This window comes from Epargyreus clarus, unplaced genomic scaffold, assembly GCF_041222505.1.
Source record: "Epargyreus clarus isolate Ecla_fem2 unplaced genomic scaffold, WU_Ecla_fem_2.2 ptg000006l, whole genome shotgun sequence".
Lineage (NCBI taxonomy): Eukaryota > Metazoa > Arthropoda > Insecta > Lepidoptera > Hesperiidae > Epargyreus > Epargyreus clarus.
The window spans coordinates 12674617-12699695 of NW_027332214.1; the positions used below are offsets into that span (position 1 = coordinate 12674617).

General features: G+C 36.1%; 1 protein-coding gene across 1 annotated transcript in view; it reads left to right on the top strand.

The window, feature by feature from the left end:
* The window catches only part of LOC140742992 (protein turtle homolog A), a 74543-nt gene extending 49550 nt beyond the window's left edge, over positions 1-24993 (top strand). Inside the window, exons 3-16 of the mRNA XM_073074117.1 lie at positions 9945-10153; positions 10408-10521; positions 10835-11020; positions 12412-12560; positions 12910-13054; positions 15200-15336; positions 18296-18455; positions 19672-19829; positions 20006-20162; positions 20545-20699; positions 21161-21359; positions 21574-21754; positions 21967-22145; positions 22757-24993. Coding sequence (XP_072930218.1) covers positions 9945-10153; positions 10408-10521; positions 10835-11020; positions 12412-12560; positions 12910-13054; positions 15200-15336; positions 18296-18455; positions 19672-19829; positions 20006-20162; positions 20545-20699; positions 21161-21359; positions 21574-21754; positions 21967-22145; positions 22757-22845 — 2218 coding nt within the window. The 3' untranslated portion in view covers positions 22846-24993. The remainder of the gene's footprint in view (positions 1-9944; positions 10154-10407; positions 10522-10834; positions 11021-12411; positions 12561-12909; positions 13055-15199; positions 15337-18295; positions 18456-19671; positions 19830-20005; positions 20163-20544; positions 20700-21160; positions 21360-21573; positions 21755-21966; positions 22146-22756) is intronic.
* Positions 24994-25079: the final 86 nt, after the last annotated feature.

The following is a 25079-nucleotide window of genomic DNA, read 5'->3' on the forward strand; positions in this document are numbered from 1 at the left end:
CAGTCAACGACAGTTAGTGAGGGTCGCAACCATGAACTTTAGCTCGTGACTCGTGTATTAGTTCCTTAATAGCTCCTAATAATATGCGATAAGCCAAATATCCCATCAAAAATTATTTAAGTGTTACTGGGCTTAATCTTCCTCAAGACACAAAAACATTTTTGCTATATACTTGCATATCAATATTGCGTGATAGAACCCTTCATTCTCCATTCAATTTTCGATTTTTCAGCATATCCAAAACCATGGAGTGCTCTATACTACAGATAATGGAATTCATACCACTAGGCTTAGTTTCTAAACTGCCTCAAAACGTTTACATGAATTGATTAATCATTCTCTCCACACCCTATTATCACTCTTTATGTCCCAGCGGCTCCATAATAGCGTATGGTGTTGACAGCATGTAGTGCTGGGACGGTTCCACGTATTTATTATTGTTGGATTGTAGGTAAAGAAATTATTATTGGATTAAATAATTAATTTTCAATTTAGAATTGTATTTTTTCTATGTATTTTATTTTTTTGTATTTTATTTAAATGGAAGCTGCAGTACTGTTGTAAAGGATTAATACGGATTCAATATTTGATGCATAACAGTGTTGATTGCTTTAAACGACTGAATTTATAAATAGATTAATAGATAATGGAAGTAATAAAAAATAAAAAAGGCCTATTTTTTCGAAAGCAATGAAGTTAAATGGTCAAATGCAAAATCCTGCAATGTATCGGTCTGATTTTAGTAAAAATACTACTATATACTACAGTTTCCTTAAATAGAAAATTCATAAAAGAGAAATACTATTAAACGGTTGGTATATCAAATAGACCATTTACATTTTTTATTTTTTTTTTAATTTAAATTATACACAAATACTTATCTTGATTTAAATTCGGTATAATTCAAATAATTAAAAGCGACATTCCTATATTGTTAAAAACACTCAATTTCGATTTTGGGCCATTTGATCGAAAAACACTTTAAAAAACTATTATCGTAATTTTGACTATTTAGGCCAAAGAGCGACTCACTATAAGCGTTTCTCCAACAATACAACCGATCCAAAATTGAACTGTATTGTGTCACAAAAGCCCGTAATTAATTACAGAAATGATGGATGAAATTTCACCCGGCACTGATATGACGAGAGGGTTTAATAAACTATAATAGTGGAGGGGGTTCCTGTCCGGGACTCACTCGTGACTATTTGTCACGTTGTCACCGACTGTTACTGACGCAGGTTTTTTAATGATATTAAAATACATGTACATGTTCATTTGTACATGTAGTGCATCTTATGGTAGGAGAAGTTACTGCCGTCTATCGTGATCTATTAACGTCAAATAGGATTTGATTTCCTTCTGAGTTCAGCTTGGAATCCACGCTACATTGGTGCTTTTAGGAATAAATATATTAACACAAACAATACGAGATTGCTTAACAACGTATTACATAGCAATATCGGAAAACCTCTCCCAGGGTACGGGTACCTAAAGTTGCGCAACCATTTGGGGAGCAACATGACCCCTCATGGACCGCGTCCCTTCTTGCAGCTCTCTGCTTTGGGCACTCAGATACCAATGCAGAACAAACAAACTCTTGGCTCTTTTTGAAAATCTTGGCTCTTTTGGAAAGGGATAAAAAGTAGCTTCAACTTTTAATTATATTATTTTATAAATAACGCGTACGAGATTGCTAGAAAACTCTAGTTATAAGATCAATAATTGTAAAAGTTCGTCGTTTTCAAAAACTGTATCCGACGGCCAACATATTTAATAAACCCAACAGTTCTTAGACCAAAACATCATTGCAACATTACCACTCAACCAGCATTAAAGATTTTCTCTATAATTCACTATTGACTTTGTACATGTGCCTTGGAAATCAGTATAGTTATGAAGTAATCCAGCTGTTTGAATTTTCAACATTTTGTTTATCTGACGGAAGTTGCATGAAATTTTAATGTGTCTGTAAAGTAGAAGGGCTAATGCATTAAGCCCTTGACATGGAAATTAGGTAGTTTATTTTTAATATAAAATTAGCAAACGAACATCTGTAATCAACCCCTGATAATAAGAAAAGAGACCTATCTGAGGTCGGACACAGATACCTTGCTACTCCTGAGGACTAAGTTGGAACGCTATGGATAACTATATCTTCCTTACTCAAACCGTACATCAAATAAGAACACAGCAGCACTTCAGTAATTAAGGAGATACAAGTGTGGCGGTGGTGTTCCAGTGTCGAACCACAAAGCGTTCTACCACCTTTAAAGCTTTCGTTACTACATTTAGTTCTCGAAGAAAATGTCTTTATTATAAATGTACTGATATGTAGATTGACCTGGATTCTGGCTTACCAATGCCTTTATATTTTCCATGTTTAGAGTCGTAGGATTCATCTCGATAAATAACGTCTTATCGCGTCCATAAATATTATTGTAGTACATGAATTAAATAAAATAAAACTAACACATATAAAGCTTTTTCATTCGTATTATGTATTCCAATTACGAAATATATTTTTGAGAATAATTGAATCAAAAAATGTTGTCATCAAAAATATTTTACGAAACTATTTGCACTGTGCGTCGCAAAATTAAAAGTGCCGAAGCAAAATATAAAATAAAGCTTGTAATTACATTCTTTTTTACAAAATATAAAGCGAAGCTAATAGCGGGTCTGTGTCCGTGTTTATCCAAATTTTTTGCTTTTTGCAAAACGCAGGCATGCAGACAGTGTCCCTGTAATAGTTTTGTATAGTGAATATTATTTTGTGTTGCGCAAAATTTGTTAAAAATACTTCCTCTAAAATTCTGGTGAAACAAAAAATATAATTTAATTTACTATAGTTAATTCTAGAAATATAGACTCAAGAGCAGATTACTAAAGTATTGCATTAGGTTGCGTAGGAAATTATTTGGAAGCAGGCCTGTATCCAATAGTGGGAAAGTAAGAGAGCCAAAGCTTAGTTCCAATACGGAAATTCTAACTGAAAATCGCGTTGATAGTCGCCGAATTTAATTACTTATCACTCTGCTTTTACTATGTTTGTACATGCACTTAGTTGATTAACAAACAACACACCATTCTGTTAGTGAGTTTGGACCTCGGATATTTTAGGTTTTTTTTTATAATTGTTAGAGAAAAGTCAGTATTCCCATCAATTGCTCATCTGAAGCTTGCGCCGCAAATATAACCACGCAACATAGATCGGGAGTTGGATGGGTGACCGATTTAAGTTATCCCTCTAGATTTATATCAGTCGGTATTATTTTTCGAACTTGAAGACCTCGCTTAAAAAAAATAACTCGTGTTCAATAAAATTGCTTTTAAGCTATTTCATTGAACTAACAATTTGCTTTTAAGCTATTTTATTGAACTAGCAATTTACTTTTAAGCAATTTTATTGAACTCGAGTTTTTTTTTAAATATACGAAGAGTAACAGACGAGCATTTTTTTTTATAATATAAGAGTAGCAGACGAGCATGCAGTCCACCTGATGGTAAGTGGCTACTGCCGCCCATGGACATCTGTAATCAACCCCAGATAGGATTAGATATTCTTACCTGAGGTCGGCCACAGATGCGCCGCTATCCCTGAGGACTAAGCTGGAACGCCTCGAAAAAGTCTGTCTCCCTTACCACACCCTTCAAACCGGAACACAGCAGCGCCTAACACTGCTGTTATTAGGTAGAAATAGGTGTGGCGGTGGTGCCGCCGGAGTCGAACCACGACGGGTTCTACCACCTTCTAAAATGCAGTCCATCTGATGGTAAGTAGCAACTGCCGCCCGTTGACATCTGTAATCAACCCCAGATAAGATTAGATATTCCTACCTGGAGTGGGCCACAGGTGTGCCGCTACCCCTGAGGGCTAAGCTGAAAAGCCTCGGAAATGTATGTCTCCCTTAACACACCCTTCAAACCAGAACACAGCAGCGGTCCATACTGCTGTTATGAAGCAGAAATAGGTGTGCCGCCGAGGTCGAACCACAGAGGGTTCTACCACCTTAATCCACTATTTCATATTAGAGCTCTGAGGTAGATATTTCAAACTTCTGTCAATAGTACAAGAGACCTATCCAGCGAGATATAAAAAGCCTTACAGCCAATGCCAATTAATATAACACTAGTATTTTAGTATCCACGTATCTTAACACACTAATAGGAAAACTTCCGACACACTCGTACATTCGGCGTTCAAGTACAGTTTAGGTGGAATTCTGGCGAGCTGTCGAGTTGTCTCCGGGGAAGGTTTATTTTGAGGATATGCAAAACATACTTAACCGGTATTGAAGTTTGGAATTGGAGGTCTACTCTGTGCATTTACGAAGTTTCGGATTCGTCCGAAAGTAAAAATACTCATCGAAAGAATTGTCAGGTAATACTGCCGTCAGGATGTGAAATCTAACAATTCTGACTATGCCAGCACTGTGAACTAAGCTGTAAACTCCTATTGCTTTGAGAGTAAACCCGTGGCCAGCAGTAGAATAGAAATAGGCAGACGACGACGATGACTGCTGTTAATTTCAATTTTTTAGCAGAGTTTAATTCATACAGGTTTTAGCTGCTATAATGACTTAAATGTTATTCCTTTTCCATGAATCCCATTTAAAACAGGCAATTATGAATTTCGAGTACGAAATACACGAAACTTTGTAATCGATAGCCCGAAATTTCGAACGAAAGTACGGATTTGGTGCACACAGAATAGTCTCCTTGATCCAAATATCTTGCATTACTCCAGTTTAAAACACAATTGATACTTATTTGAGTGCTTGTTAGAAAGCATTGGTGACGTATTTGTTGTTATCCCTGAAGTTAATGGCCGTGATGGATTATCTCTGTTTGACATACTAAGACACAAGTAATAGAGTGAAACACTATAATAAGACAGAATAAGGTAGTTGTCACAGTATAGTACTAACCTAATAAATCCACCTTTGAATATTTTCTTGATAATTTTAGAGATGAAATATTTTACTTGCATTTGGCCAATATTGCAATCGTTGTTTATAGTTCTACTTATATGTCCACAAATACAGCAAAGGTTACATAGAATTCATAGAATAACGAGGTGATGCTTCCTCAGCTGGATCAGAGGTAGTCCTGAGAACTCAAGTGCTGCAAACTTTAATAGCACGAATAAAATTTCCAAGTCACTCAAATAAAAGGTAAGCGGGAATTCTAACCAAAATGGCGCCCTGCGAAGTAAAGATAATTTCAAGTTTATTGTTTAATTTTTATACGAACCATTAAATTTAACATCCCTCTAACTTCCCATCGCGACTTCAACGCTGTAAAGTTAGAATTCGGGAATTATTTTTGGACGTAAAAGTTACTGTTTTAAATAAATTAGTTTTGTGGTTGACATTTGAAATTTTAATTAAAAGTTAAATTAATTTAGTCGTCTATATGAACTATGTTTGATAACGACTAACTAACTTCGTTTCGTAAGATAAAATGAAAAAAGTAAAATAAAACGTTGAATAAGTCTGTTATATGACAAAAAATGTTTTAGAATATCATAATCGAAAAGAAAAAATGCCAAGTTGTCACTAAATTGCATTATTTTTTCAACTCTATTAATAAGAAACGATCAGTTTATTTAAGTGAAGCAACTTTTATAATTATTTTTATGACTTTATGTCCAATTAAAAAAAATAATTATTTTCAATTTTGTATATATGGAGTATTTATAAAAACTAACTTCAATTGTGTCTATCTAGTACACAGTTCCGTAAGTTGCACGTGACACGCTCGTTTTAATTTTATCAAAAATTCGCTTTAAAATAAAATTTTAGAATTTAGGTTAGAATTTTAGAATTTAAAATTTTTAGAATTGCTCAGAAGTCATTTAGGGATACAAAACAATGTAACTTACGCTTAACAAAACCGCACATGAAAGAATTTCTGTTACTATATACGGAATAAGGTACTCGTCCTACTCTTGTTGAGTAACATATAAAATGTTGTAAAATTAAAATTATTTACTAAGATAAGCACTGTTGCTTTGATTGCGCGCTCTCTCGCTAATTTCTTATTAGGAAAATTCTTAAATACAAACAGAAAGTTCGTAATATAGATGTCGGCTTTGTTTTTGAGCGAATCATTCATTGACTCTATATGTTTGAAAGATGTTTGAGCCAGTATGGTCGGCAAGAAGCTTACATCCCCACATCTATTCCTAGAGTGAAATAGTCCTGCGTTTCAAGGCAAGGGTGTGGATGTCTGCTGACTTACATTATAATAATATGAAGATTAGATGATATTTTAATCCTCAAGAGTGTCAGCGCGTTCGTGATTGGCTTCAGGTATTTGGGGTTGGTTACAGATGTCCATCGGCGGCAGTGATCATTTACAATCAGGGGGACTGCAAGTTCGTTTGATATTTCAACCTTTAAAAAATCTGAAAGCTGCAGGGAGTATTGTGCCTACACATTTGAAAAGTCCTTCGCTCGTCGCGTATCGCATGCGATTGGACAAATCACGAACGCTAACAAGTTACATCCCGTACATTGGAAGCTCTTAACTTGGCTGCTATCCAGCAACCATCTCCGAATACAAAAGAATCGGGAAGATTTAGGTGCGCATAAATGAATTCTAAAGTACCTCACAAAATAAGTCTAGACGACTAAATTGATACTATATGCGCTGGAAATGTAACTGGTTTGCTTAAGGTTATTTGTTACTTTGATTTAAAGTGGTGCTTCATTGTTAACCCATTACAGTTTCACTGTAAGCTCGGTATTCGCAGAAGGATAGGTTGTATCACAGACCATTTTGATGGCTGAGCGTATTTATCGCACATGGATTTGAAGGAGAACCAGTATGGTTCGACTGAGGTGGGACCAGTGCTATACCTTTTTCTACCGTGAAGCAGTATTACATGCATGTAGAAGCTTACATTTGACCATGTAAGTGCCCTCGCAAACTAAGTAGGCAAATTAAATTATTTGGAGAATATATGCCGATAACGAATCAATTTGCTTTCAGCCTCGAAAATATTTGGCGTAGGCTAAGGGGGTAGTGTGGGATGCAGCGAAAGAGCCTCGGATTAGACTGAAGGTCATCTGGCTGGCCGAAAAAATGCACGAGAGTTAACGTGTAACCTTAACCATTTAGGAAGATAACATACATGGAACTAACACATGAGCGATTGTTCATGTAAACTATAGTGACTTTCGTTCGTGTGTTAGAACCTAACCGTACAATTTGAATATTGGCCATCCGCAAGAAGTTTTATAACAATCTGATACAATATAAAGCTTAACCACACATACCACCAATCCAAGAACGATAGCGGCAGAACAATGAACAATAAAACAAAAGAACAGAACAAACCAATTTATGAGTTTTGTGGCAAATCGTGCGGAATTCCCAGCGTTCCACGTCTAAACTAGCGTCTTAGGAAGGAAGCGATACAATGGATCGAGTCTTCCGGTTGGAAGCGATCCAGAAGTACTGAGGATATTTTTATTAAGAACTAACTTTTAAGTATATTGTAGGAAGATACTCCTACAGGAGTTTTCACTGAAATATTCCTAGCAATATTTCCCTTTTTTCAGACCTTAGATTTTAAAACCAACATCCTTCTTTTTGGAACCAAGTTCCTTAGAGCGGCTCCCAGTAGGAGTTGAATGGTAGAAATGGTCATTTTATGGAAGTTAAATGTGTTACGCTCCTTCTAATTTCCTATATGCGACTCTCCCTATCTCTTTATTTATACGCACGTACATGTGCGAGTATCGAGACATAAGTGGACAATCATTGTCGGTTGAATAGCTTTAGTGGAAAGGAGTGGGGATGGTAGCTCGTAATCTCCCGAACCGAACCATGAAAAATTTCCACCACTTTTCAGTAACACAAACATAAACTAAAACTGAAACCAAAACTACGAACAGAGTAAAGTAGCATCGCATGAGTTCAGAAGTAAACGTTTCTTTTTCAAATAACTTAGTACATAATTTAAAGTTACAAAGTTGTATTAAGTTGACACGATATATTAGCGGGGAGGAAGCATGCACTAAAAGAATTCGCCTTCCGCTTGGAAGTCTTCCAGAACATTTGAATCAATACATGTACTTAGTTACAACGGGTATTTTTGTCTTCGATCATTGACACACTAGCATTTACTATAGGTACTATGAAAGAGTCCGAAGAACCATCTAGATCCAGAAAAAAAATCAGATTCATTATTTAGCTTGGATGGGTTCGAACCTAAGGCTTTTGCATGTTAGACTGATATCACTGCCCCTGTGTTAAACGTCGTCAATCTATTACTGTCCTACTGTTGAGCAAGGGTCGCCTCTCATAAAGCGAGGCTTTACTCCACCGCCCTGGTCAAGTGCGAATTGCCAGACTTCACACACATTTTGAACTTTTTTTCAAAGAGTTCGCTATACTAAAACCACTCTTTTTTATAGACCGGAGTAAAGTATGCCACATTAATGACTGCGAAAATAGTCATGACTACAACGAACTACAATTATTATTGATTAGGGTACCTTTTAACCACCCAGAATTTTATCACCAAAAGCAGGCAGCTAATTCCTCTACATTTTAAAACCCAAATTTGTTTACATTTTAACCTATTTGTATACATTTTTAAACACGCCCTTACATCTTCAAGGAATAAAAGATGTGTTTGTGAGGTTTCCTTTTATGAAAATGTATAAAATTCCTCGTGCATAACCCATGGTTTAAGATCGTGTTCCGTCTCCAACGAGTAACAAAAAGCGAGACAAATGTTTGCCATCGATGAGTGACAGTGAATTTAGTTTAAAATTGTCAGATATAGGACAAGTTTAAAAGTGTCAGATATCTTTATTGAATTATGTGTCATCAACGTACAGTTTTAAAAATCCCCTATTCATACTGATTTAGGGCTTATCTATATACTAACATAGAGCGTGTCAGACAAATACTTCGTCAGGCCAAACAGTATATTCCTAAATAATGTGTATTGACGTATTTATCTGTCGTAACATAAACTCGCCCGGGCCTTGCCTGTCCAAATATTGTATAGAAAAATATGATATTATCTGCCCGTGACAGTGTCACGTGTCTGACACTTTAACAGCAGATATAAACGAATCCTTACTCTGATACTAAGGGTGTGTTTAAACAAAGTTGCTTAGTTAGAACATTACAAAACATTAAATTGCAGCCATAAGGTGAACATGCTGTCTCTGTCGGTAGCAACAAATTTTCCACGTAGTTCCGGAACCAGAATAGGGTCACGGTAACCCCTGCCTGAGTTACGGTATCTTTTGCTCCCCCGGGCAGACGGGAATCCATGAGGATTTAAAAGCATAAAAAAGCCCCCCTGCTTATTGTAATAGGCGACTAAAAGGGGGCTTCCGGGGTTGCGCACATCATATTTACTTAGAAAAATCTATTCATCGCCAATCGCACACAAACCTACGGTGGGACATGTCGAAAAACTCAGTAAAAACGCGGAAATGAAGTGCCTTTGAAACTGAATGCGTCCCTGTACTCAGGAACCGGGGCAAATGTAATTACTTTGTTTGTTGGGCCTTTTTATTCGGTTTTCATCTGCGACGTGATGACACCTGTCTTTTTTCCAATTAGAGTTACTTTTTTCATAAAATATAAAATTTAGGTCAGATATTTCAAAACAGGACAACATGATGGTACTTACCTCCTATAGTATTTCTTTTCCTAGGCTTTCTATAAAATTAAGTTTATCAATCCGCTTAGTTAGTGCAGTGTACTAGGTTGAGACCCCTTTTATTATATTATAACTTTTTTTAAAGAACTCTGACTTCCCTCAAGATTCTTACCATCGCCGTTATAGCAAATGATAAATATTTTTTAATAAAGTAAAGTTACGCTAAGATGTTAAGGTAATGATTTCTCTATTAGCATAAGCAGTGATCACTTATAATTAGGTTAATGGAATGTCCATTTGTCACCAGGGTCGACTTCAGGAACGGTGCGCCTGTCCACTGGGCAGTGGCGGGCGAGTTCGGCGCGCGGACCCACTTTGTGCTAAACGAGTCTGATCCATCATCAGCCCACCTTTCCGTGGACAAGGTGGCGCGGTATGATGAAGGCATCTACAGGTGTAGAATCGACTACGTGGACTCCCCAACCAGAAACTATAGAGTCAACTTGACTGTTATTGGTGAGTTATTGATTTAATCCATGTTTAAAGGTGGTGAAACCCTCCGTATTTCAACAAGGCATTTCATCTATTTATGCATAGCAATAGCATGCATAGCAATAGCTACATAGCGGTAGTAACTTTCACTAATTGGATGGACTGTACGTTCATTTGCTTTTAGCATTTGAGAAAGCAAGAAATTTGAGAAAAAAGAAACACACTACTACGAGACTAGACTATATTCTCCATTAATATTTTCTTGATATTATTCGCAGTGCCACCAGACTCACCTCGGATATACGACTCCGAGGGTCGGGAGATACTGGGGACAATCGCTGGACCTTTTAGAGAGGGTCAGGATCTACTACTCTCTTGCCAAGCTGCTGGCGGTCAGTACAATATTGATATTATTTATATCATTCCATTTTTACAATATTTACACTGTATGTTCGGTACCTACTTTGATATGCATACTTGTTTAGTTGTAACTAGAGCATATTATAATTGACGAGAGATATTGGTGGATAACCTGAATTCTATGATAATCTAAGATATGGGTTAGTGGACAACGTGTATCGGATTATTTCAAACAGCACTGATAGTCTCCGACGAGATTTTGTTGATATTCGTCGATAACAATCGGGACCGGCGACTATGGACACTCTAAAGCATGTTGTAATTTTTCATCAATTATTTTCACAGGTAAGCCACCACCAGACGTATCTTGGTATCACGGAGATGAGAGGCTAGCTATCACAAAGGACGGTTCTGTGTGTCAACTGCACATCCAGGCAATATCCCGGGAGATGTCTGGGACGAAGTTGCAATGCCGAGTGGAGCCACCAATGCTACAAGCTCAACGTAGGGACGTCACTATTAAGTTGTTTCGTAAGTAACATTATTGTAAAACAACACCCGACTGGTTATAAATATAGCCTGTACAGTTACAACAGTTTAGATGAATCGAACGACACCTCATATGTTAAAATCTGTCAAGCCGTTTGGGCTACAGGGCGTGCCAAAGAATGAGACATACATACGCTAGAAGTACTTTACCCTCCGCCGTCGGATAAAAAAGCACTTCAGTAAAGACATATCCTGAATAACAACAAAATGTATTAATAAAATTAATTACTCGTACTTATTGTGGGATAAAAGAATATTTTCTGACGATAAACGAATAATCGAGGTTATAGAAATTCCCTTTGTTCGTACAAACAAATCAAATGTCAGAATTGTCCTCTCCTTTGCCCTGAATATATGTGAACAATTTCGCTGGAAGCATAGACCACTTGTACCTATTGTGGGACGAATCCTTTAGAAGCTTTTGTAGGCTTTCGTGGATTATTGCTCGCAGAATATACGAGTACTGTGGACAGTCTCTGATTGATGGAATTTCATTGAAATGTTCAATATCAGTTGATAAGTTCAAAGGCTTGTGAGCCTGGCTGTCAAATTCTTATTTACTAACACATAAAGCCGAGGCTAAAGTTTTCATATGTTTCTAGTATTGCCTAAGGATAAGCGTTAATTCGTTGTTTATTCTTCAAAGACAAATATTTATTTGCCTTTGTCAATTCACACATGTGTAGATTGGTTTTTGTTTGTGAAAGCGTTTGAAATTAGAATAGTAGATATTTTTTTATTCGGATTTTAGACAAATTATTGTGTCCATAGGCTATCATGACATTGTCCCTGTAGTTCCGGGACTAGAATAGGGCTACGGTATCCCCTGCCTGTCGTAGGAGGCGACTAAAAGGGGGCTTCCGGGGTTGCGGACGGCAAGAGTGGGAGCTCGAACCGTCCAGCAAGTGACCCCGGGAAGGACGGCGGTATGTGTGGTCGCATACCGTCGTAAACATACATGGTGTGGGAGGAGCGAAAACTGCTCCCCCAGGGTAGAGCCCGTTGGGCATCGCGCTTGGAGGGCTCCGGTTGTGTTCCGTTGGAGATCCCGGAGTTCTCCAACAAGCGTTGAGGACGGCCACCGGGGGGGTTTTAGTGCGGTAAAAATCCCACATAACCCGGCGTCGCTCCCACGTCGTCGGGTACCTTTTGAAGGTTTCCCCCTCGAGAAAAAAGAAAAAGGCTATCATGACATTCATTATCATCATACTTAAATCCTATTTATGTAAGAGCTTTTAAACTAATTTAATTATAAATTTAGGACGATAATATCCTTAACTTAGTAAAACACAAATAACCGTATGATTCTCATTTATAACACTATAGGTATATACCTTATCTGAACGAATAATTTAAGTTTCTCTATTTTGCAGTAAAACCTCAATTCGTGCGAGTGACTGGCACGGGAGCGACGAAGGCCGGTCAGGAGAGGTCGTTCGTGTGTACCACGCGGGGGTCGAAACCACCTCCCAACATCGACTGGTTCATCAACGCGCAACGGGTGGACTCTTCCTTGACTCAGGTGAGAGGCTATTTATAAAACTTGAAGTGGGCATTAAGTAGTCTCTCTACTCTAGTATGTGTCGTCGTTAACCGATATTTGGAATCGACTTTTAATAGTACTGGAGTCGTGCTTGAGTTCGACCATACATACGTTGTTAGGACTACATTGGATTGGTTTGTATGAACATAATAGAACCATGACCATCAGCGACCGTTGACGAAGGTTGCCAACCCAAACTGTCCCTAGTATATTTGTTGTTTTAAATGTTGTCGCTGTCGCTCATGTGTTATCACCATTAGTGGCTCGCTTAAAAATACACGATATGAAAAATAAGTTAAGCTGAATCAAATTAATATCTTGTTGACAGATGGAAGTAGACGGCGAGGTAATGCGAAGCGTTCTCACGTGGAGGGTAAGAAGAGAAGACAGCGGCCGGCAGCTGGTGTGTCGGGTGTCCAACCCCTGGTTTCCAACACACACGTTAGAAGACTCCCTAACATTTGACGTTATGTGTGAGTGTGAATTTATTTTGCCTTAATTATTGACGATGACTAAAATGTTTTACCAGATAATCAAGTTAAGCAAAGGAGATGAGGATCTGAAAGTGGTAGATTCCTTTGTGGTTCAATTCGGGAGGCACCACCGCCATATAGTTCAGTGTTATAACAGTAGTGTTAAGATAGAGCAAATACAAAAAAGCATGCTTCAACTGCTTCGCCATACTTCACCATCAAGAAAATTAATGATGATTGACGAAGAATAAGTATTTCATTACTTATTCAAAACCTGCAGCTATTGGTTACGGACCTGTACATTAGGTAGCTCCGTTCGCTGCTGCAATACCATAAAATATCTAGAAACTTCATTTCGGACGGCAACAGATATATTACGTACTTGGTATTCCGGGAGGAGTCCAATATTTGCGGAGTCAGACAATCGAAGACTGTGTTTACTTCGCGTGTACTCAATGAATATAAGTTCCATTTACTTACTGTTTTTTTTATCTCCAAGAATTTATATTTAACTAGCAATACCTTAGATTCTATTCAAATTATTAGTAGAGTAATGCTTTTGATATTGATATCCCATTTCAAGATTAATTAGGCTTATTTGAACAATAAAGGGATCAAAATTTAATAGTCCTTTGCAACCTTTAAAAGATTTGGATAGTTCTTCCAGATACAAAAATATAGACGGACTAATTTTTCCGTAAAAACGTCATTGTATTGTTGTGGTATGATAAACAAGTACGATAATAAACTGAGAAATTGAACAGAAAAAAACGATTATACTGAACGCATATAAAAAGTAGAAGGAATAGATCTGATTTAAAAATCAACAAAAAAAACTGTGATCTTCCAAAAGTTCCAACGAGATTACGTATCGAGTCACGTTTGGCGCGATGCTACATGATACTCTGCAACTCGGTGCCGCGATGTAAGCGTTTCGGCTGTGACGATAGTTACCTTAGTTACGATGAGCTGGATACCTAAAGATTCGCGTGTGAAATTCAATTCTAGATAAAATTTGGTATTTCTGATCTTTACTATTCAGGATTTCGATTTGGATAAAAAAAACCGTCATGTTATTAATGTAGCGTGACACAAACAAGAATAACATAAGAACTCAGAAAATGAGTAGAAAAACAGTTATATCAAAATTATATATCAAAAAGAACGCACAGATCTAATCTAAAAATTAACAAAAAAACTATGATCTTCCAAAAGTTCTAACGAGATTCCGTATCGAGTCACGTTTGGCGCGATGCCACATGATACTCTGCAACTCGGTGCCGCGATGTAAGCGTTTCAGCTGTGACGATAATTACCTTAGTTACGGCGAGCTGGATGCTTGAAGATTCGGGTGTGAATTTGAATTCTAGATAAAATTTTGAATTTCATTCAGGATTTCTCACATGACAAACTGTCATATGGAAGAATAAGAGAGGGGTATTGGTCTTAATAAAATGGATCACTGAACAATGCCATTTTAAAATATTCCTATTACATATGTATTTATTATGTTGATAGCGCGATGTCGCCAGGCAAGAATGAAACACATGCCTTAAACTAGCAGCATTTTCAGATGTTCATAAACCCATAAAGAGTTGTTCACGTCTAGACGCTGGTTTAAAGTTATAAGTGCCATAAAATTTTATGGTGCCTATAATTGCAGTTTTCTTATGGACTTGAAAATTTAAATAAAACAAAGCCATAACTGCTTTTCATACTTTACGCTAGGGATTTGACAGACAGTTATTTTTACATGGAATTTATTTTTACAGCACACTTGTAGTTAACCTCAAATGTGAGTAAAGTCTTCGAACTGCGCACAACCGCATTGGTAACCTTCGAAAACGTATTTGAAACATGTTGTGTAAGTGTTTCCGTGAAACACGTCGTCTTAACTTAAAACAGGAACACAGCAGCGCTTGAAACTACTGTTATTTATATAATAGGCCGACGATGAAGTCCATACCATTGAAGGTGATAACAAAGGGCTGCGATACTCGCCGATTTCATTCTATTTTCAAAATTGCGATCGCTATTGGTGGCTTTGAATCATTTCTTGATGAGAAATTCCACTCTGCAATTTACATGTAATAATTTCATAAATATAGAATCATAAAGCTTACATAATAATATATATTGTAACAGATCCTCCAGTGGCCCAGATTTCTCTCATCGAACCGAAGGAACCACATCTCTTGAGAGAAGACGAAGATGCTGAGTTGTTGTGTTCTGCTGACGCGTCACCGCCAGCTTACAACTTCTCATTCTATAGAGGATCGGAGGTAAGTTGATAACCCTTATCACTTTGTACTAGGATTTCCTAGATCTACAATATAATTTATTGTGTTGTTATTGCCATGAATTCACCAAAAATCTATGCATATTCAGTAAGTCTGAGAATCGGCTACTATCTATTTTTCATACATCTAAGTGATAAGGGTTGTTCACCCTTAACATTTTTATATTTATATGGCAACATAACGTTTGCCGGGTCAGCTAGTAATAAATAAAAAATCATCAAAATTAAGTACCTATAGTTAAGCGACTCATACAAAGGAGGACTAGGAATCCTACCTGGATGGATTCCCAGTCATAAAAACTTCTAAATCATAAATAAAATTTTGAATCTTAACTGAACCTTGATGAAAATACTTAAGGACTCAACGTTATAAGCATTTGATACGTTGTTATTATGAGATTTATTATGATAATTAATGAAGAACCGAAGAAGCCTCAACAGCGTAATGGAGTTTGCTTAGGCTCTGAGATAATACTGCGCTGGGTCTAAACTGGTTATGTGTTTAAGGTAACTTGGTAAGGGTTGATTCATATGTAACTTAACAGACGCTTTCTTCACGAATAGCCTATACTGTGCCCTTTGTCGTGGGTGAATGGACAAATATACAATTATACATAGCACCCAGAACCAAAACCGAAGTGCAAATTCGTCGCTTAGATACATATCTGTCTGGTCGAATCCAAGACCCTCTAAGTATTACATCGGTGTCGAATGTGCAGCAATTAGGTGACAGAACTATGTCGTTTCCGAACTATGTGTATGATATTCATTGATCATTGCCGACCGTGGGCATATTTAAAAAAAAAAATCAAAAAAATTATTTACTTCTCTTCAATGTTTTTCCTTATACATAAAGTTATTGGAGCCCACCTGATAAGCAATGTTACTTACTTGTGTTAAGTGAGCCCCGCTCTTCCAACATTGTACATAGAAAATCATTGGAAACAAATATTTAAAGTATTACACAGTGTATGTGTGTGTGAGTTGTGTGTGTGTGTGTGCGCGTGTGTGTGTATGCATGCGTGTATGTGCACCTAAATTTCTATCACCTATACATATAGCAAAAACAAATAGCAAACGATTTCAATCCTGTTCACAAGCCGATGTGCGTGAACTAGCCCTAAAATATCAAACTTATTTGTTACGGGAAATTAAAAGATTAGAATCACTATGACAGTTTCATCCCGATAAATAGATTTTTCTAATCAAAAATACCATTAGTCTAATACACATAGCATAATGAAGAAAATAGATGTGACGGAGTCGCCGCGTCCAACCACATAGAGCTGCCACCTTTAAATTCTTCCACTTATAATAAGCCGGTGACTAATTGACTTGTGACCAACTACCAGTTAATGAGCGTTCAATTAATACTTAGCAATATCCAATTTGTTACTGACAGAAAGTAATAACTTATAATAACATTCCATTAACTCGCCAGCGCCGTTAAATTGCTTCACTAAATAAATCGCACAGTTTGAGAGAAACTGTTTTCCTTATAAACTTTCTGACTTGTCTCATTACTGAGGTGCTTACGAGAAACGATGAAGGTTTTTCGCTTGAAAAAATATAAATAGTTTATATATTCATAACTTTTACGATGTAAGGTTTTTTATGATAAAAGTGCAAAAATTAAGTATAAAATAAGAAACTAGATTCCAAAAAATCTTAAATCAAAATTACGTTACATACGTAAATTTATATGCGTTTCTTGATCAACATTATAAAGAAAAACTGAGTGAAAAATAAAGATCTCATTTTTGATTACAATTTTTACTCAACCTAGTTATACACAAACAATGATACTCAGAGCCAAATTACAAATTCTTCACTAAGACACCTTCCAAATTCTTCTATTAGATATCTGTCCAATGCCAAATTATTCATTTGGATGTTTGTCGAGTGCCAAATTCGTGATTTCAATGTTGTTCCGAGGTAGAATTAAGCGTGGCAGTGCGGTCGTAGGTCGTAATCGAAGGGTTTCATTACCTTTGTAATATAATATCATCAGCGACGACACGCGTGGCGGAGCCGTCACTATACTGGTCTGACGTGCGAAGGGTTCCGGGTTCGATCCCCGGCCAAATATATATTTGAATGGTGAATTTAGATATCTAGGTCTGGGTGTTTGTGTGTTTCCATGGTACCCACGATACAGGGAATCCTAGTGTGGGCCGTAAGTGTAGAAAACGTTTTTTTATTATCACTTATTCTTAGTAAAATGTCATTTACTTCTTAGTCTACTCGTTATCGTATCAAATATTCTAAGCGTCCCAAAAGCGACAAATATCGTCTATCGCATTGCGCTGCACGGTGATGATGGAGCAGGTGTTTAATATGATTTCTGTTTGAGAAAGGTCACGTTTTGAATTCATGTTTAGATTAGTTTTGAGGTAGATAGATATGGCACGTTGCTCGATTCTGAGTATATAATCATAATATTTTGTTACTATAAAACGAAACAATCGACGGAAATGACGTAAAAGTGCACAAGATTTTTTATGCCACAAATTTAACATCCCTTATATTAAGATGTTAGTTAAGGAGTATAGTAGTAATAAGAGTATAATATACTCTTATTACTACTATACTCATATATCAGAAAATAGAAGAAGTAAGTAATCAGGTAGTCCACTTAATGGTAAATGTCCTTAAATAGGAAATAGGTAACTCCTGTATTTCACATATTCTCAAGTTTTGCTTAAAGTGGGTCACAAATACCCTGCTACCCTTCAGGGCTAAGTTGCAATACCTCAAGTATCTCATCCTTACCACATCGTTTAAACTTAAATACAATAGAGCTTATTGCGGCTGTTATATTATCTAAGGAACAACAACCATCACTACTATGTTTCTAATAAATTAGATAGTGTTGTTACCAGAATCACTTTACGCATATTCACTGACTTTAAGAATTAATTTATAATTATGATTATTAACAGGACCATCTGATTCGCGACGATCCTATAGGGGGCATTGCAGTGGAAGGAGCCAAGTTGATCCTAACAGGTCTGAGGCGACACCATTCAGGGAGGTACCGGTGTAGAGCACGGAACTCTGAAGGCACAGGCCTAAGCGAACCATTGACTCTGAATATTCTATGTAAGTTTTTTATTTCATAATATAGGAGTAGCAGACGAGCATGCAGTCCACCTGATGGTAGGTGGCTACTGCCGCTCATGAACATCCGTAATCAACCCCACATAGGATTACATATTCCTACCTGAGGTCGGCCACAGATGCTCCTGAGGACTAAGCTGGAACTAAGTATATTTCATACAAATATTCCTTTTTCACGAGACGAGGCATGGCGCAGGAGCTTCATGGAAAACACTTTATTCCTCCTCAAGATGTGGCAAGAAAAACATATCCAGAAGTGAAAACGAAAATATTGGCCATTTAAACTTATTATAAAAACAATCCATTATTCCCCAATCAATTTTCCTTGAAAAATTCAAGATTTTTGTACAAGCACCTTTACTGTACTCGTATAAAATTCAAACACAAAAAGGTCTAAAACAATCACTATCGAAAATAACAAGAAAGTGCTGTTAATAAACTAGAATCACACAGATGGTAGAACACTTTTAAAATTAATATCATCGTACTACAAAGCATGAAATAACAACAAACTCTATTTATAATGTTACTCGTACGTACATCGTATTCATAATGCGTGAAATCAAATAAATTAATTTGTTTCATAACTGAGAACAACTGTTTGTGAACTATTTAGAATTAATTTCAGCCGGGCGTCCGAAACTAATTAAACTATGTTCTAAGTTTATTGCGAGTGTTTCAAAGTTGAATTAAATATCATTAATTAAATTTAATTATTTCCACGACAACGTAATGATACTCGTACTTTGTCGCTAGGTTTGTTTGATAAGATTTTTTTAAATGTTTAGATTAATTTGAGATAAAATTTCTTCTTTAGAGACAAGGATATGTTAGTTAAAGTGGATGGATACTTTGCAAGTTTTATCAATTCTATTGTAAAAATTGGTGTCCTATTTTTATAAAAGTAAATATAATTTTATTGGTAAATTACGCATACCTAAGCATCTTGTACAAATCCTAACCGATTTATAAAGTTTGGATTTAGATGGGAGACCGCCAGTAGCTTACTCGCAGGGGACATTAAGTCAAAGATCACGATTGTTACCATTGTATAGCAATCGTAAGACCTTATTGCAGTCCTTGTGGGATCCACCTCGCAGCATGATAAAGTTGATACTCAGCCGTTTCTAGCTGCGGGATTTGAATCCTCATTAGTAACAGGACTAATTTTTATCAGCTATACCTGTTTTTTTATCAGCTCGTCCAGAATGCTCAGCTGGAAGTGTGGTGCAGCAACTGGCAGGTGCTCCAGGTGGAGAGGTCAGAGCCAGGTGCTCGGTTGCAGCACCGTCTTCCAGAGACGCTGGACCGTTGAGATTCTATTGGACCTACAACGGCACTAGGGATGTTCTACCGGTGAGTGTAGCTTCTTCGTTCTTTAAATTCGTCATATCTTAATAATTTAAGGGCCCCTTAATCAATAATTTGAGGTGGCTAAATACCGGTGGTTATTGCAGTATCAGAATTTACAAGAAAGTAGCAAATACTACTAGAGCTACTTTAAAGGTAATTTCCAAAGTTATTTTCCACAGATTCCAGCATCTAACGTTACAGTGATGGGATCTAGCAGCACAGCCATCCACGGTCTACCGTCTGATGGTGATGAAGATTTGGGCTGGCTGGCTTGTTGGTCCAGTAATGATGTAGGAGACCAGAGGGAACCTTGTTTGTTTAGGATCGTAGCTGCGGGTAATACATCTTAAATCACTTTTAATTTTGGAAACCATAATGGTACTCGTTATAAATGTATAATACCGGATACTATGACATATATTTGCATAACGTAACATAAAGTTCATATAACTTCACAAACTAGCTTTTACTAAGCTTTTACTAAAACTATCAAATTTTTTGATGTAGCTAAAGGATATATTGGACGTATCATAATCCTGTAATTTAATATAAAGAGGAAAAAATCCCTCGTAGAAAATAAATTTTAAATACATTTGAACTTCTCTCCAAACTGCAAACCAAATAGCCAGAAGCCCTTGGCAAACTAATCAGTATCAGTAAATCCTATAAGCGCAAATTTAAAAGGAGAGGCTTAACGATAATGATGCATTTTCACTAGCTCTACCAGAACCGCCAAGCAACTGCGAAGTAGAGAACGAGTTTCTCCGCTGCGACCCCGGCCACGACGGTGGGCTACCCCAGCGCTTTATCCTGGAGGCGCTCGAGGTACGCCACAACGCACCGGTGCGAGATGAGGCCACCATGAACGACCAGGTGAGGTGGTGGAGAAGCTTGGTTGAACTGAGCTTGGTGATGCTACTAACTTTCTTAGGCTTTGTGCTAATCTATCAATACAAAGTCTACTGGGTGTTTGTTCTGGTAGATATGATTACTTTCTTCATTCAATCAGTATCTTCATTTAATCAGTATTTTTCAAGCCTTGATTTTTTAAAATCGGTTGTGGATTTCCCATAAGTTAATAATCACCACATTTAGCACCCTTACCGCCACCGCCTTTACAATGACCAAATCGTATTGTGGATAACCTTTCCAAAAATCCTATATCTTTCAATTTGTTTATCTTCATATTTCAACCACGTATTTCTAACTTCATATTTTTCATGGTTTTACATATTAATGTTACTGTACTATACTATTATGTTAATTAACTTCAATAATACTAATATTTTGGTGATTATGTATGTATATAACTTAATCTCATAACTTTCCTATAGGGTATACTATCTGGAAGAGGCCTAACAGAAGCAGTTTACAGAGCAAGCAACGACGTGATGCCTCAATTTCCACTTGATGCGTTGTCTCCAGGGCGGTATACCTTTCTCGTCTACTCGGAGACCCCTCGCGGAAGGTCACAAAGACCAGCTGCATTGCACAGTATATCGATAAGAGCTGAAGACGATTTGGATAGACCCGGTAATGACGGTACACGATTATATATTTATCACATAATTAAGCATAATAATTTTCTCTATTTAGAATTACGTTTAGTACAGTAAACTGAAATAATTTTACTCCAATTCATCGTATCTGAATACAAAAGTAAAATCGTCTGCTTATTATGTAATCTTGCGGCGACACCATTGATTACTACCGTGAGAATAACCAATATTCAAATCCTTTTTTCAAGGTTCTCTTCAAACTATGACACCTGCGCCGCCCCTGCCACCTCCAACCAGCGACAACAGCGTCGCATTACTCATAGGAGCTGCTCTTGCATTGGTGATGTTAACTATTTTGACGACCTTATGCGTGACGCTAGTTATTATATGCAGGAAGAAGTCTACACCAAGACGGGATCCAGAACAGAAGTAAGTATCTATTCATATCTAAGCTAAAATAGCTATATTGAATCAAGAGTATTAAATTTTAGAATGTGAAAAAATATTTTGTTGACATAATTTCAGTACTGAACATTATAGCGTAAAGACAAAAGAGAAAGAAGCATTACAAAAGCCTGAAAGAAATTATTCGTTAAGTACGTAAAAGTAAGTCAGTTTTGATAAGTATTATAATTTTACAGCACAATAATGCGAAGAAGTGTAGGCGTATCAATGTACAGTGGATCTTCAATAACTCAAGGCGTAGTGCCAACTGTGGTCGTGAGAGGACACCGAGGATCCAGGGTGTTGGCTGCGAGGTGGTCGGGAGTGCTCGATGAAGCACCGTTAGCTGTTTTGGCTTTGGACACGAGGCCGCATGGTGAGATAATACATGATTATATGAATAAACTACATATTATCACTATGAAACCATATTAGTTTCCATGATTTTACTGAATTTATATATATTGATAAAAAAAGACAAAGCTACATACGACTATGAATATATGAATAATAAGATCCAGAATAAAAAATTAAATTATTATATAGATTCATATCATGTAGAAATTCTCCTAGCCAGGCATCCAACCCGAAAACATATTAAACTAATAAAATTAAAATTCCTTAATTTTGTTACAATAATGTTTCCCAAATTACTTTTCCTTCACACTATTTCTGCCTCATAACAGCAGTGTTAAACGCTGATATTTTCTGGTTTGAAGGATGTGGTGAAGGAGACATAGGTTTCTGAGGCGTTTCTGCTTAGTCCTAAAGGGCGTATCTGTCACCGATCTCGGGTAGTAATCCTATCTGGGGTTGGTTACAGATGTCCGTGGGCGACAGTGGCCACTTACCATCAGGTGGACTGCATGCTCGTCTGCTACTCCTATATTTAAAAAAAACACATAAAGAAAAATGCGTATATCTTTATAATTTATCATTTTAGTGCAATTAATAGTACAATAGTTATTAATATTTATGAGTTTTCAGGAGACACAGATTCTAACAACAGCGATGGTGAATTAGAAACAGCACTGACGAGACACGTAGATGATATGGAGACACAAACGGACTCTTAAATAGATAAAGTAGTTAAAATAATAAATTATGAACTGAATATAGCCATTACAAATATGGTTCTTAAAGAAAAATATAATGTAAAGTTTCGAGGAGAGTTTCAAGTCAGATGTAGAAATCCTAAGAATTATACGCCTGTTGTTAATACTTAATCTAAGCAAATGTTGCCTACCAAAGATCGAAATTTAACAATGGTCTTAAGTAAGCAAAACATCGGAAAGATCGGTTATTGACAATGGGCGACAAAGAAACAAATCAAACATATAGATGTCTATAGTGATGTGATGAATGCATGCAGTATTATTCTTAGTGATAAATGTAGTAAGCAGTGTTTTGTACAGTATAGCTAAGTAGATATAAGAGGTATAGTGAATGAAAGCAACGATAACTATGGTAAGCTTTTGGATTCATTGGACGTAAAGTAGTTTTGAGGTCGTTTGATATTGTAAGGTTGTTTATACGATTGTATTATAAGAGAATTATAACTTGATGCAATAAAAAATGTAGTCCAAAATGGCGGTATTTCCATTTCTCAGTCGGTTTCTGTAATTAAAATCTAGTAGGGATCAAGTTATACAAACTATTTTTCAAATAAAATTAACTTGTATGCAAATTATACTATTGTAATTGGTACATCGAATGAACGAAAGGTCTTAAGTAATTATTTACAAGTAGAAGGTTTTGTATGTGGGCCCTAAAGTAAGCACTTTTGATGGACATAAAGTAGTTTCCTATCCTAAATAAATTATGTTCTGGGTAATTGAGATTAGGAATTATAATTTTTATGTTTAATGTACATAATCTATTAGACGCCCAAAGATATGGTGTTATAACATTTTTTGGAACACCAAAAATTATTGAGCATGAGTAGGTAAAACATTATTGAGTACCTACGTTTCAAATAAAACATGTACTTCAATGATAAATAATAATCTTTATACAAAGATGTTTTAAATATTTAGATTCCGCATTATGCTTCATTTTAAATTAATCCCTCGATAGACTTAATTTAGCCGATTCCCTGATATTTCTTTCCATAATACAGGAATTTGTTTGAACGTTGCCTGCGATGACATTTGATAATATTTTTTATGAAATCAGATTGCAAATTAAGATATATATTATATATTATTATTATCGTGTTTGTAAAGTATAAATGCGGAGTCTATTCGTTGCTTAGTCTTTGATTTTATACGGGTATTAAGTTAGACTATAATGAATTTGACAAGTTTGCAGAATTGTGTAGTGTTTATTCTCACCGAAAAGAAGCTTTACATTTAGAAGAAATTCTCTTTGATGATGTATTTAGACGTTATTAATATTTACAGGATAATAAGGTAGGCGTAGACCTTCAGTTAAGTAGTCTCAGATTACTGTAATGTTTTATTCTTAGATTTATTATTATCTGTAAAATTCTGCGAATTTGATGAGACTTGTAAAATACATTGACTTTTTATCTTTAAGAAAATTATAATTCTGTATTTTCTATTATACCTTTAAATTAAAGTATTTATAATGATGTTGTCAATGATTCTTGTATGTATTAATTTATAAATTACAGAAATCATAATGACCAAAGAATATTGAAATTTTTAGTGGAGACTAAACTAAAATAATTTCATCGTTTGAAATATAACATATAGATAAATGTGATAAATAACATAAATAGATTTTGATTCTTCATCCGACTGTGGTGGTATCACCACCACACGTATTTCTGCATTCCCTCTAATAACAGTAGTAAGGGACTGTGTTCCTGTAGAAAGTAGACTTACGGACAGACATTTTATTTACCTTCACCCTAGTTTTCAGGGACAGCCTCTTTGTTAGATAGTTTTTACATACATTCTTAGCCTTATTTGGGATTAGTACACATTAGTACATATTAATTCATCTATGTACATCAATTACATCATGGTTTGCAGAATCTGCTATTATTAAAAACACTATGTAAGTAGTATATATTATCTTCATCTGTACCTAAAAATATTTCAATCATTGTATTTGTCCATAAAACTTGAAATTCAGCAACAATTTTGGATATTTTATTTGTATGTCATATTTTCTATGAAATTAGATTTAGTAACATATAAAGTTTATATTTTAGTCTCCGCTAATGGATTAAGTCGTATTTCGCAATGTTTTGCAATTTCAAATGTATACGTTTTAGTATGACATTGTATCAAATGATCAAATATAAATATACTTTATATTTTTATGCTTGTCGTTTTATTTT